Source organism: Grammomys surdaster, unplaced genomic scaffold, assembly GCF_004785775.1.
Source record: "Grammomys surdaster isolate TR1022 unplaced genomic scaffold, NIH_TR_1.0 279, whole genome shotgun sequence".
NCBI classification, from domain to species: Eukaryota; Metazoa; Chordata; class Mammalia; order Rodentia; family Muridae; genus Grammomys; species Grammomys surdaster.
This window is the reverse complement of record NW_021604720.1, coordinates 11,371,294-11,385,836: the sequence shown is the minus strand read 5'-3', so window position 1 is coordinate 11,385,836 and position 14,543 is coordinate 11,371,294. Positions and strand designations below refer to the sequence as shown.

At 49.9% G+C, this 14,543-nt stretch overlaps 1 protein-coding gene across 1 annotated transcript in view; it reads left to right on the top strand.

Moving 5' to 3' along the window:
- Nucleotides 1–4,592, top strand: part of Ccdc88c (coiled-coil domain containing 88C) — a 118,930-nt gene extending 114,338 nt beyond the window's left edge. Inside the window, exon 30 of the mRNA XM_028777249.1 lies at nt 2,388–4,592. Within this exon, the coding sequence (XP_028633082.1) occupies nt 2,388–3,374 (987 nt within the window). The 3' untranslated portion in view covers nt 3,375–4,592. The remainder of the gene's footprint in view (nt 1–2,387) is intronic.
- Nucleotides 4,593–14,543: the final 9,951 nt, after the last annotated feature.

Sequence of the window (14,543 nt, the reverse complement as noted above, 5' to 3'; positions counted from 1 at the left end):
TCGAGGCAGAGCTCCAAGTACTGCTTAGTCTGTTCCATCTCCACCAACCGTCGGCAAATGTGGAAGAGTCCTCAGAGGACCACAGAGTAAATAGTTTGGATCCTGGGGCCTTGTGCTTTGGTTACAACTGTCTTGCTCTAGAGATATCAGCCGTGTCCGGCACAACTGTGCTTTCATACAGTGACATTTTCATTCTGCATGGCTTTCACATGCCGTGAAGTAACAGAGGAGGTGTGGTGCACACATGCATGTGTGCGTTTTGCTGGAGGTTGAACCCAGGGCTTTGTATGGTAGTGATCGTCATATAATCCCAGCACTGAGAAAGTGCAGACATGCAGATTCCCGAGGCTCACCGGCCTGCTTGCTGATGCTAATTAGTGAGCTCCAGGCCAGAAAAAGACTCCATATTTAAAAAAAAAAAAAAAAGGACATCTCTGATATTTAAACCATGGTAGAACCCTCCCCAGTAGGGTCCACCACACCCAAGCCTTTGATGCTGAGGGAAAGGGCATAAGTTGGTTCCTGGGGTAGCCAGGAAGGTTGATCTTAGGAAGACGGGTATCCAAGACTTAGAAATACACTTACACAAAGGCAGACGCCACGTGTACTCACATATACAAGCTGATAGAGAAGTGAGTTCCGTCGGTGGCAGAACTAGTAGAGCACTTGGAGATTCCAGACAGGAAGAATGCATGCTTACTTTAGGGAGTTTCAACCCGTGTAGAAGGCCAAGTACCCTGATTTAAATGGCAGAGTTTTAAGTTGGTGCAACAGAAGACAAGAGGGGCCATGAAGAAGGAGGCTCAGCTGGTAAAAATGCTTGCCTGCAAGCCTGACAAGCCAAGTTCTATTCCCAGAACCCACACAGAAAGCTGCGTGTGTGGTGGGGCACACTCATAATCCCAGAGCCCCTCTTGTGAGGTGAGAGGCAGCTAGCCTGGAGCAGCTAGCCTGGGGCAGCTAGCCTGGGGCAAGCAGTGCCTCAGCAGAAGTGAGAGGCCCTGCCACACAGGTGAGAACCAACTCCCAAGAACCTGTTCACAGGTGTAAATGAGTGAAGGAAAGTAGAACCAGCGTGCTGAGGGGTGGTGGCTGCTGTGGCTGTGTGCCCAGCTCAGAAAGCCCTGGCCTAAACCCAGACCTGCCATCTTAGTCAGGGTTTCTAGTCCTGCACAAATATCATGACCAAGAAGCAAGTTGGGGAGGTAAGGGTTTATTCAGCTTACACTTCCACACTGCTGTTCATCACTAAAGGAAGTCAGGACTGGAACTCAAGCAGGTCAGGAAGCAGGAGCTGATGCAGAGGCCATGGAGGGATGTTACTTACTGGCTTGCTTCCCCTGCCTTGCTCAGCTTGCTTTACTTATAGAGCCCAGGTATAGCACCACCCACAATGGGCCCTCTCACTCCGGATCACTAATTGAAAAAATGCCTTACAGCTGGATCTCATGGTGGCATTTCCTCAAGGGAGGCTCCTTTTTCTGTGATGACTCCAGCTTGTGTCAAGTTGACACACAAAACCAGCCAATACGCCTGCCATCTCAGGTTCTTTGGCTTGCTTGACTTCTTTTCTTTATCTGTCATAAGTAGTTTTCCCACAACTTGAACCAAGCCTTATCAGGCTGCTTTCGGAATTGGGTAATTTTTTGTTGTTGTTTGTTTGTTTTTCAGATTTAGCCTAGAGCAGGCCCTGGTGGCCCAGGTGGTAAATATCATCTGTGGACATTAATAGTCACAGCTCAGTCGGGCAGTGGTGGCGCACGCCTTTAATCCCAGTACTTGGGAGGCAGAGGCAGGTGGATTTCTGAGTTCGAGGCCAGCCTGGTCTACAGAGTGAGTTCTAGGACAGTCAAGGCTACACAGAGAAACCCTGTCTCAAAACAACAACAACAACAAAAACAGTCATTCCTAGATGCCCACAGCAGAACATGTCAGAAAGCACCACAACTTTCTGGGTTTGTTAGCAGCTACAGAGGACTCCTGAGCCGCTAGTCCATCCTTCAGTCTGGCACCTCTGCAGGTCACAGTAGGCCAGGATCTAATTCTAACAGGGACCTGCCTCTGTTAGGCTGTGAGATGCTAGCCAATGGCTGCCGACCCTATGAGCATACAGACCTTTGCCTCTGATAGCTGTGTTTGTTTCCAGAGCAGTGGCAGAGGACACCTTCCGATTGGGAGAAGCAGAGTCCTAGGGAAGCGGCTCATTGAGCCTTGGGATGAGCTGTCTCTGTGTCTGGGTCATCTGTCTTTCTGGATATCTCATCCTGCCTCTCTTTCCTTTTTCAGGAGGAATATGTGGGTGGCAGTTACAGTTCTGCTGTGTGTCTTGTTTCTTTCCTGACGTTGTGAGTGTCCAGTTTTCCACCTCTGTTCTCTCCTCTCCCCAGGACACTCCCAGCTGCCGTGATGACTTACTTAGTGACTACTTCCGAAAGGCCCATGATCCCCCAGCTATGGGAGGGCAGCCAGGACCACCGGCTAGGAAAGATGGAGCCAAGATGCCCACCAGCTTCGTGGCTCCCACCATCAAGATGTCAGTCAACACCTCTGAGGGACAGCAGCTGAAGCCAGGGCATTATGTAAAGCCCAACCTGAGACCATCTGAGGCAGAGGCCCTGGCTGGGATGCCTTCAAGACAGGTCCAGCCTCCCCAGAGCCTGTCTCTGGGTAGACCTAGGCAAGCCACAATGCCCCAGACTTGTCACCTACCTGTCAGCCGAAGTGCATCTCTGAGCAGAGCCTTCAGCCTGGCTTCAGCTGACCTCCTCCGGGCCAGTGGGCCAGAAGCCTGCAGGCCAGAGTCTCCTCAGAAGCCAGGGTGTCATGAGGCTGCAGGAACCAGAGAGACAAGCCTGCAAGGCTCCCACATCCTAGCCCGGGAGAGGACTCCAATCATAGGAAAAGCGGACAGTTCCTCTCCAGGCCCAGGTACCCGAGGCCGGCCACTGGACACAAGACGCTTCTCTCTGGCCCCACCAAAGGAAGAGAGGCTGGCCCCCCTACAGCAGTCCGCCACAGCCCCAGCACTTGCTACTGGGTGTAGCAGTGGTAGCAGTCCCCAGATCCAGAACTTTTCTCCCACTGTGGCTCCTGTGGTCAGGACAAAACCCAAAGTGCCACAACACTCAGGGGAGGTAGCCACAATAGCTCCTGTGCGTCCAGGGCTCAGCACCTCAGAGGGAGATGGGGGCCCAGGGCATGGTTACAGTGAGGGGCTTCTGACCAAAAGCCCTGGTAGGTCTTCTGACATGGCTCCCCATGTCAAAAGGGGCCCTGATGACTTCAGTCAAGGGAGCAGCTCAAAGAGTACACCGGCATCCCCAGAGCCAGGTGGGGACCCGCAGACAGTGTGGTATGAGTACGGTTGTGTGTGACTCATGTCATGGATCTGCAGCTTGCAAATGCTAAACTACTGGTGCGCCTGCCTTCTGAGTACAACAGCCCTTTCCCATTCACCTGTGGTCCGGGGAAAGGGTGTAGAATGAGGAGTGGGGTTCCTATTGGCTGATGGAAACACTGTGCCAAGCCCTAAGAGGATTCCCCTCCAGGGTCTGTAACTTATCTTCTGTAGCTGCGGCTTCCTGCAGCTGTTATCTTATGGACAAATCTGTTTAGCATGGGAGCCACTTGGGAGCCAGTAGCAAAACGAATTTACCCAGAAACAGACACTACGTGAGTAGGAGTACTCATCCACAACCTGCCAACCTCCACTAAAGAGCGTGTGCTCGTGTGAATACGAGCGTGTGCTCGTGGACCAGGCTCACTAAGCTAAACCCTGATGGGTCTAGAAACTCTACTCTCGCCTGAAAGCCATTGGTCCTAGGAAAAGCTGACACTGGGAAGCTGCAAAGATTTGCAGGTTTTTGGAAAAAGCACAGAGCAGGGCTGGCTGCTAAACCCAGGACCATTGCCACCCCATCCCTGAGGTCCAAGCACTTCCCTTTACAACAGAACCAAGCCTCAGGATCAGCCACGGGTCTTGGGTCTTTGTAGCTGGCTCTTGGGCCCTGCCTAGTGGGCTTTAAGGCTACCTAGGAACCAACTTTTTGGGACTTCCCAGGCTCACTTTACTACAAACACTGGATCTGCCCGGCCTAGACTGTGAGGCAGGAAGATGCCCCACGGATTGTCCTAGTCTGGCAGGCGTAGTTATTCACAGAAGGAAGGCCAAAGCCACACTTTCTCTGTAGTGTGGCTGTTGCACTCAGCCCTCCTTGGCTCAGAAGGATTTTTTTTTATTTCTGAATAACTTTTTGGAGGTAGAAACCAAATTTCTTTAATATATATATATATACACACACACTTTTGGGGGCCTATTTATGTTCCGTTGGAAGTCATTCTTTCAGGAGTCTGACCTGCCGTTTGTCTGTCTGGTCTACTTCCTGACATGTTTTGTTTCCTATTGTAATGGTGCTTTTCCAGGGATGGACTAAATGATTTATTTTCTGTTTTGATGTAATGTGCTGAAAAAGACAGAGGGGAGACCTTGAATGTTAACAGGATCCATGGTGAGGGTGTTTGGGACGTGTGTTAAATAGCCATTCGTTCTGGAAGACCAGGACAGGGCCATAATAAAGTGGAAAGGAACGGGACCGAGCTCTGGTTTTCTTCAGTGAATGCTGGCTGCATGCAGAAGGCTCCCACAAGCTGGGCCTCCTCCAGCTCTGGAGTCCATAGTTGTCTACGTCATTAGGTATATGAAGCTGCACAGCCAGCAAGACGAATGTAAAGAACAGAGCTGTCCTTGAAGTGACAGCAGCCCGTGGTCCACATCACATTTAGTCAGTGTCAGGTGAGTCCCAGTTGGGCAGGGGGTTCTGCTTCTCTCAGGACAGGATCCCAAAGTTACAACATTTCTGAGTGCTAGATCTTGGAATTGGCTATTAGGGCATCCTGTTTAAATCAGTGAAGTAGATGAAATGGGAAAAGGTATATAAATCTCCACAGGTGACCAAACCTTGTCCTGTTTGCTGATACCTTGGTTCTTTCTTCACTCACCAGATTTCCTGTGTACACCACTCTTGCCCCTGGGCCCTGCCCTTCCTTCTCTGTGATTTGTTGGATCTGGCTGCTTGGTGGGAGGGAACTGCTATCCGTGGAGTAGTCACTTGACAGGCTTCAATCCATGTGGCCTTTGTAGGATTTAACACCTGGCCAGTCATGCCTCGTTGTTGGCAGCCTCCGTCTCACGACTCTGTCCTTCTGGGACCGCCCTCCCACGCACGCTTGCAGGGTCCAACCACCCACAGAGAGCCCGTGGGCCGCCATGAGCTCCCTCAACCACATTTCTTCCCTCCACACTCCTCGCTGTACTCGCAGTAGACCTAGGAACTTCAGGCATGAAGCCCACCCTCCCGCACCCCAGCTTGTCTCCCCAAGCTCTTCATCCATCTCACACCATGTGCTACTGTTACAGAAGCCCGATTTCACTTGACTCCTCAGCTGTGTGTGTGTAGACACACAATGCTAGCTCATCCCAGGCCTCATCCTCCAGCCCTGCGGCCCTAGTTCTGATCTGTCTCCCTCACTCCGTCTCTTCAGGGCACTCTAGTTCTGTCTAAGGTAAAGGCTGCTGTTAAGTGACTAGTGGCACTAAATCCAAAGGCAGTCTGGTCACTCTGGTACATTCTCCCCAGGTGACCTTTGCTTTGAAACACTCCGCGCTCTGCGTCTCGGCAGTGGCCACACCCTGAGCTCTGCAGACTGAGTCCTGTACACCTGAAGCACACCTAGGTTTCTCATCACCCCTCATGTCCTGACAAGCTACACAGCCACAATTCTAATTACAGGCCATTCCTAGGAGGCGAGGAGCCGGCATCCTCAGTCCCCACCTCCTTTGGGATTCTAGATGTACACACATCTGACGGAGATGTCCGTAAGGTGTCTGGAACCTAACTGACATCTGTCCCAAAGCTGGGCTTCTGTCTCCCCTTTAAACCCAGGTGTTTGACACCCCTTTGCCCTCCCTCAGATGGCTTCAACTCTGAGACCTCAAATATCTCAAGTGATAATGATCCCATAGCAACACCATGAGTTTGGTGTGTAAGGAGTATGTCCTCCTGGGTCCTGTGCCCCACCCTCTACTCCTGTGTAGTCTTTGGGTGTCTGGGAAGTACCCAAGTAACAGGTGGTTCTTCATGTTCACATCATGGAGTGAAATCTAGAGAGATTTGGTACAAGGGGCTCTAGAGGGGACATTTGGAACAGAATAAACATGGATCGTCCTGACCTGGGTCAGAGAGAGATGAAAACATACATCTAACTCTTGCTGAGGTAGAGGACATGTGATATTTACAAGTAATAAAAGTTTATTGAAGTCCATGCAGTCAACTGATTGTCATAGAATCTTCTCACTTTTGCCATATTTAATGTGTTAGTGTCAACCTGTGCATGACTGGCAGGTGACTGTTGTTCGAAAATGAATGTAGGTTGACACTGGTCAGCAAGTCAAAGACAGGTTTCACTGATGGTGTGAGTGACTAAGTCAGGTAGTACTTTCTGAACGCTGTATGGAGAGTTCCCCCATGTTCATGCTGTTCACATGGTAGCGGCCTCCAATATGGTTCACCTTACTTCAAATGAAGGTAGGACCACAGTATTCACACAAGACATACTTTTAGAATACTAACATTGTCTCCATTGATTTCATAAGTCAAAGACTCAAAAAACAAAAGTTGAACCGGCAAGAGGCTGGGATGGGAGACCCTTGAGTTCCAAGCCCCCCTGTGAACCCTTGTCTTAAACACAAACAAACAAAACAAACAAACAAAAAACAAGCCAACTACAAATCCAGCCGTGAACGAAGCATGCCTGTTTCTGTGGAGTAAACACTCGGCTGATTTCAAGCTGCATGGTGTAATATGGGTGAGGAAGGCAGGTGTGTTCAGTAGCCCACACACACTGTAAAAACACCCACTAAACAGATAAAATCCGTGTAAACCAGGAAGGCACAGAACTAGTAAATTAGGAAATGGATGAATTTTTGACTTTTTGTGATCTTTGTTTTCGTTACATTGTTTAATTGTAGCTTCACACAAATTCATCTTCCATAAGGGCCATCTTTAACCACTAGTTGGCACGATTCACCCTTCTGCTCTCAGGAGCCGGAATAGGCCAACTCCAGCCTCACCTGGATCGCCACCTCTGAGGAGTGGGTTAGGGAGGGGAGGGACAGAAGATCAAGAAGAAATGGCCCAAACCAAAATTAGGGAAGAGAAGTGAGACTGGCGGTCCTTACCTGGAATTGAGATGGATGAATGCTCCTGCAGCAGCTCCTAGTCCTTCCAGCCTAAGACTGACCTGGAAGCAGGGGGCAACGGGATACTGACTCAGTACCTTGTGATACAGGTGACACAGTGGACTCTAGCAGGTCATTCCAAACTCAGCTGCCCTAAGACTCCTGGGGAACCCGCTGTGAGAACCTGTGTCAGGCTGACCCAGGGGCCCATCCCCATCCACACTCTTTCATTTCTCCAAGTTCCACTGCAGAATAACCCAGCTTGACACTGGTGCTCTGCCAGGCAGTAGACAGCCTGAAGCCAGTCATAGCTGGGGACAAGAATGTTCACTGTTGTCACCTAGTGCCTGGGGTGGGAGGGAGAGGAAGATGACCTGGCGATCTATCCCATTCATCAAGTCCACCTCATCCCTTCACGTCTGTCTAACTGCACGAAATAAGTCCCCTGTGGGAAGAGATTTGGGTCCCTCCATCGCCAGCCAGCCAGCCCTGTGAAGACTGCACTCTTCTCAGGCCACTGTGGGGCAGTGGGGGAGAGCTGCCCAGCTCCTAGTAGGCCTGGGGCCTGTGCTCACTGGGGTCCGGTTGGTGAGGGTGGATGCCCAGCCTTGTGAGGTGCGTGCCTTCCGTGCCCAGCAGAGAGCGGTGAGTGGCTCTAGCTCGTGGGAGGACAGTCGGGAGATAAGACCCGCAGGGAAAGCGCAGCGGCCGTGAGCGTGAGGAAGGACCGGATGACCTTCAGCCGTGTAGCTTCCAGACTCCTGCAGTAGCGGAAAATTCAAAATCCAAACTCTGGAATAAAGGCCTAGGGGCGGGGATGGCGTGGAGAAAGACAGGGAGGTAACAGTCATTCTAAGATCTAAGATGAGACCTGCGACGCAATGTGAGGGTCAACAGATCAGAGAGGTCCCCTGGCCTAGACTTCCTAAGGGAGCAAGTCTCAGAAGTCCAACCCTGCCTGCCCAGGCTGCTGGGACGGACGTGTCCTGACCTTTCTAGTTGTAATGTATAGGGCAGCAGACCAGGGAGTGGCATGTCGGATGGAGGAGAATGCAGGCCCATCTTGGTCCAGGGAGAAGAAGGAGAAGGGAGGGCACAGGATTATTTGAGTCTCAATTCATCCCTCCCTTTCTTCATTTTTTTTATCATTTCATTCATTCATTCATTCATTCACTCACTCACATGAACAACCTGCTGAGCTGAGCTTTGGCCTGAAGTGAAGGGAGCTCACCTCTGTCGATTAACCCTGCAGGGAACCACAGTTCAGAGGAGTCACAGAGGTCCATGGGGCTGTTCCTTTCTATAAGAAGAAACTGTATTCCGGACCCAGAAAAGGGAAATCGGGACCCTAACACAAAGGAAGTAGTTAGACAAATATAAAATGAAAACGAGCTGAGCGGAGTGGTTAAGACTTAGCACCTGCTGTCAGCAGACCAGGCCCGGGGCTGTCTTCTATATTACAGCAGATCTCCAGCCACGTGCGAGTCACTCTTGCACCCAGCTGAGACTCCCTCCTCAGGATAATTAGACAAATTAAAAGAGAACCGGATAGAGAAGAACAACAAAAAACACTAAATGCTTCCAGTTGGAGCTGTGCCTCACAGGGCTGAGAGTGATAGAAAAACGTCTTCACTTCACCGTGTTGTTAGCCGCTGAAAGGATGCTTCTTACAGGAAGCCATCCGATGTGCACCCATTAAGAGGCCCTACCTCTCCCACTGTAGCCCCCACTGTGCTTTCTTGTGAGGCGTGTTATTTTCTACTCATGTATCATGAGAAGCATCTCCTCGCTCTCATCACTATCCGGGGTCCCTTCTTGGGATGTTGAGGATACAGAAGAATAACAGGTCTCTTGGTCCCATTCTGATGTCCCTCTCTATCTTTGTGCCTTCCTCCTGTCCCTCAAAGCCCACATTTCTACTCTCCAGGAGCCCAGTTTCCCTAGGAGCCCACCCTGAGCTCTCCCAGCCTGGAAGGCTCCATCCCTGGTAGTGCCCAAGCAGACATTTGTTTTCATGACCTGGATAGTGGAACTAACAGGGGAGACAGTGGGTGGTGTAAAGGGCTCAATAGATACTGTGAAGTCTCCTTTGGTTGGTTCACCCTTCAGAGAGACTGCAGTGAGGGGACTCAGTGGCTGTACTCATTTCCCATCGCTGCTGTGACAAATGACGGCAAACGCACTGTCTCAGAACAGCACAGATTTATAGTCTCAGAATTTGGAAGGTCAGATCCAAGAGCTCTCAGGGTGTGGTGCTTCGTGAAGGCTCTCGGAGATGGAAGGTTCCAGGAGGGCCTCTGTCTGGTAGCCTTTCTCAGCTAGAAGCTGCCTACACTCTTGCCCCAGTCCCCTTCCCGCCTTCAGAATGGACAGAAGCCAGTGGGCCTTCTGCATCCCTCTCAGCATTACATGAGAGCCACTGAGATATCCCAGATAACCTCCCTATCTTAAGATTTCATCAAACTTACCACATCCCTTTTGGCATTTAAGAAGACATATTCACAGGCTCCAGGGACTAGGACATAAATATTTTGGGGGATGTCCCTGGGACCTCTGTGCTAGGGCTACAGCTACATTAAATGTAGCTGACATTGGAGGGTTGCAGCACAGAACCCTGGGAAGATGGCGCCATCAGACATCTTCATTGTACTTATGATGGACTAAGAGCTTTAGAGTCTGCTGGTAGCACAGCTGAGCTCTGGAGTACCCCTGTCTGACCTTGAGGTGACCCTATCTCTCTGCCACCATTGTTGTTCCCAAGATACCAGCCCACCCCGAAGCCCAGACCAAGCAAAGACTAAAGCTCACTGGATTCAGGAGGAGAGTTCTCACTGGGATGTCACTGGTCGGGCCTTGGTCTACATTACAAGTTTGTTGTTAGTCTTCCCCTAATCGTCTCGTTCCCATAGTAACCACATCCCATAGTAGACACCTAAACCATAATCCCAGAAGACTTGAGGGGGCTTTTCTGTAGATGCTTTTATTGTTTGATTGATAGTTGGTTGTTTGGTTTTCTTGTGATGCTTTAGATTGAACCCAGGACTTTGTACAAAGCTGGTCAGTATTCTACTACTGACTTGTAGCCCCAGCCTGCCCTTGCATGCATGCATGCATGCATGCATCCACCCATCCATCCACCCACCCATCCATTCGTCTATCTATCTATCTATCTATCTATCTATCTATCTATCTATCTATCTATCTATTGAGATGGGACTTCACCATGCAACTTGGCCTTTAACTCTTGATACTCTTGCTTCAAGTGTTGCAATTACATGTGTGCACCACCGTGCTGAGTCCCAGTGGCTCTCTCTAAGGGCTCTTTGTCAGCCTCCTTCCTCCATGTACTCCAAAGCAATAAGACCCCAAAGGAGGCAACTCTTCTAGAAAGAAAACAGAATCAGTCTCCATCTTCCCAGCTCCTTGCCACAAAGACTCTTAGCACACTTGAGCCAGAGCAGAAAATTGTAGCCTTCCATGGGTGCTGCGTTAAGGAAGGATGGCTTAACATCCTCAGAGCACTTGCTAGAGCCAGGCCTAGTCCTAAGAGTTTTAGACTTATTAGCTCATTTGCTGCAGCCCTATGAAGTATTGCTACTTCATAGTATCATGCCTTTGTACGAATAAGAAAACAGAGGCTCGGGGATTCTGAAGGAAGGTCACAGAGCATCAGTGGAGAAGTCAGAGTTTGGTGCATGATCCATAAACAAGGCAGATGCTGCTAAGGCTATTGAGCAGACCCATCCTGGCTCATAAACTGCAGCCAGCAAGCCCCCTTGTGCCTTCTTTGCCTCGCCTACTCTCTTCTCTTTACCCCTAGTAAACTCAGCTCCCTCTTTCCTTCCTTTTTTCTTTCCTTTCTGGATGGGACTAGAACCCAAGGCTTTATGCATACTAGTCAAGTACTCTACCACTGAGGTACATCATCTCCAACTCTTACTTAGACTCGCTTTTAGGCTGGCTTTAAAATCGTTAGAGGGGCCTCAAACCCTTCCCAGCCCACCTCATTCTCTAGACTAGCTGGGGCTACAGGCTGTACCAGCACGCTTAGCTAGTTTCTGCGTGTCTCCTGATTTCTGTGTCAACCAGAAATAAGGGTTTCCTTACATTTGATTCATAGGCTGGTCTTTATATTAAGCCCATTTTAAAGAAGAAACTCACCCAATGGAGCTGCCTAGTTTTCACAGAAACAGACCTGCAAAAGTCCCCTGAACTTTCCGCTTCCCAAAGAACTCAGCCTGAGCAAACCTAGCCTGAAAGCTTCTCCCTGAAATCCCCAAAGCAGCCCTCTAGATCAGTGGTTCTTAATCTCCCTAATGCTGCCACTCTTTAATACAAATCCTCATGTTGTGGTGACCCCCAGCCATAAAATTATTTACACTGCTACGTCATAACTGTAAGTTTGCTGCTGCTAATGAATTGTATTGTAAACATCGGATATGCAGGATATCCGATATGTGATCCCACAGGGGTCGCGACCCACAGGTTGAGAACCACTGCTCTAGACGCTCCACCTGGATTTGAGCTGACCATCCCCCCCGCACCCCCTCCCTGCAAAACACACACACACACACACACACACCAGGGGCTTCCACATCTCCTGCCTGCCGATGTCCCCGTTAGTCACAGCCTTCTGAGAGCCTTCAGATTATCTAGGGAGGAGCAGAAACAGCCATGTGGTACTCTGCTTGCCCAGGTCATCTGATGAATCAGCTCAGGCCCCAGCCTGCTGGTGTGTTGTTGATGTCACAAATGATCATTCTCAGAGCAGCCAGCCTCCTGCCGCCCAGACTGTTCTAGAAGGTGCTTGACTCAGCAAGGGTGGGTATTTCTGAGGAGGGAAGCTGTCTACCTGCATCCACTTGCGTGATCAGCTCTGGGACATGTTCCGCGGTGACAGGAAGCACAGGGCAGGGCAGGCAGTGATGGGAGCCGAAGGGCTGAGCACTGCAGACTGGGGAGGCAGTCACTGCCTGTTCTTCTGTCTGGGGCATGAAAAGAGATTTGATGTGAGGCTGGCCAGCTGTAGGCATTGGGAGGGCGAGCTGGGAAAACAGGAATTTTTAAAAATAGTTTATTTTTCCTCTTTCTTAATTCCCCATTCTGCCCTCTGTATTAGTCATAGTCCCAGTGGGAAGCAGGGACTTGAGGGACAGGATTCAGTGTGGTCACGTGGAACTAACATATCTGGGGACCTCGGGCTCCCCCAAGGCCTACAGGAGGAAAGTAGGGAGAAGGACAGGAAAGAGAGGCTAGTAAAAGCTGACACCTTCAGTAAGAGGAGGCAGTTAACCTAAAGTCATCCTGGCAGAGGGACTAAATCCCTTGAGTTCCCATTCTCCTTCTATTGGCCAGACACAGGAACCAAGGCAGGGAGCCAGGACTCAGTCCTCTAAGAAATGGGACCGGGTGGGGGGTAGAGAGGGGGCTTGGAAAGGCAAAGAAGAATACTCAGAGAACTCCTGCCTGGGTACATGGTCCAATGTCGGCCATTTTCTGGACATTCTTTGGGGCATCACCCCAAGTTTGATACTGGAAAATGGAATAAACCCATTGTCACAGAGCTCAGCATAAAGACTGTCTTTAGGCAAAATGCCAAAACAAACAAACAAGAAAACCCAAAAACGCCCGGCAGTGGTGGTGCATGCCTTTAGTCTCAGCACTTGGAAGGCAGAGGCAGGTGGATTTCTGAGTTTGAGGCTACCCTGGTCTACAGAGGGAGTTCCAGGATAGCCAGGGCTACACAGTGAAACCCTGTCTCCAAAAACCAAAAATAAAAAAAAAAATAATAAAAACAAAACAAAAACAAAAAAAGAAAACCCCAAAACAACAGGAGACTAGGAAAGAAGAAAAAGAGTCAACAGTGCCTGCTGGGGACTGAGAACTGGCCTTGTCTCTGGAACCCAGCCCGTGAGGGAAGGGATTTCTGTGGGCATGAAAGACGGTCATTAGTAGAAGATTCCAAGTCAGCATTCCAGGAGCATTTACTATTCCAGGCCCAGGAAGCTTCTGGAAGATGATATACACTTTCACTTAACTTAGTGAGTAGTGTGTTGTTTGTAAGGTTGTTGCCAGGTTTCATCTGCAGCACAGCAAGTTCCACTGCCCGTGCCAAAGCCTGCCCCAAAGAGGTGGAGCAGCCAGGGAGATGAGTTTCTTTGCCTTTTTAGAGGGATGGGTGTTCAAGACAGGGTTTCTCTGTGAAACAACCCTGGCCATCCTAGAACTCATATTGTAGACCAGGCTGGCTTTGAATTCACAAAAGATTCCCCTGCCTCTGCCTCCCAAATGCCGGGATTAAAGGTATCTACCACACCCAGCTTGCCTTTTCAAATCTAGAATTTTCTTATGGAAGGCAAGGCCAGAATTGCCTCAACTAAATATCTACTGCCAGTTCTGATGCTCTAAGAAACTGGGGGTAAGAGCCGTGTACCACTCCACAAGGTGAGGTACACATCGACAGGAAACTTAACTGAAGGGCATGCAGGATCTAGGAGTGACTCTGGGGGTTAGAGTGTTGCTTAGCATGTATGAAGCTCTGGGTTTAATTCCCAGCACCACAGAGTATGTAGGTAGCCAGAAGCACAAGATATTGTTGGGGCATCTACAAGATTATGGGATAGAAACAGGGAGATGGGGCCACTAAGGAGAGCTGCCCCGAGCCAAGGGCCATCAACTAGAGTTGATGACATAAGTTATTCGTACCACCACAGGCACTGTGAGGCGTGAGAACAATGTGGGGTTCACTTTGTAGCAAACTACATCCTGGCTGAACTCCAGAGAGTTGGAAGCACAGATAGCCAGCTGACAGTGGGCTTTAGAAGAGCCCCCTTCTTTCCTGGAGGGAGAGGCAGAGGTGAAGCATCATTATTGAGTGAAACTGTTTTAGGAGTCTGAGCTCCCATAGAGTCCCAGCTGAGTGTGCATGTAGGCAGTTTTCAGCACCTCCGTTTTTCAGTCTGTGAGATGGAGAGAATTAAGACTCATTGCAATAAAAACTCAGACATAAGCTCTAAGGACACAGGAAACATCAGAAAACATAGCAGGATGCGGTGGCGGCATGTGCCTTTAATCCCAGCACTCGGGAGGCAGAGGCAGGATGATCCCATACATTCCTGCCTGGCTCGGACTTCTCAGGAGACCCTGTTTTAGAAGCTAAGAGAGGAAAGGGGTATTTGGAATATTGAATAGCAACTGACATCGATTGAATGTCTGTTACTGTGTGCTTGAGCTGAGAAGGTGTCCCTTGGTTTAACTCACATGACATGACGGTCCCTCTCTTAGGTAGTGTCCCCGTTTTCAGGGA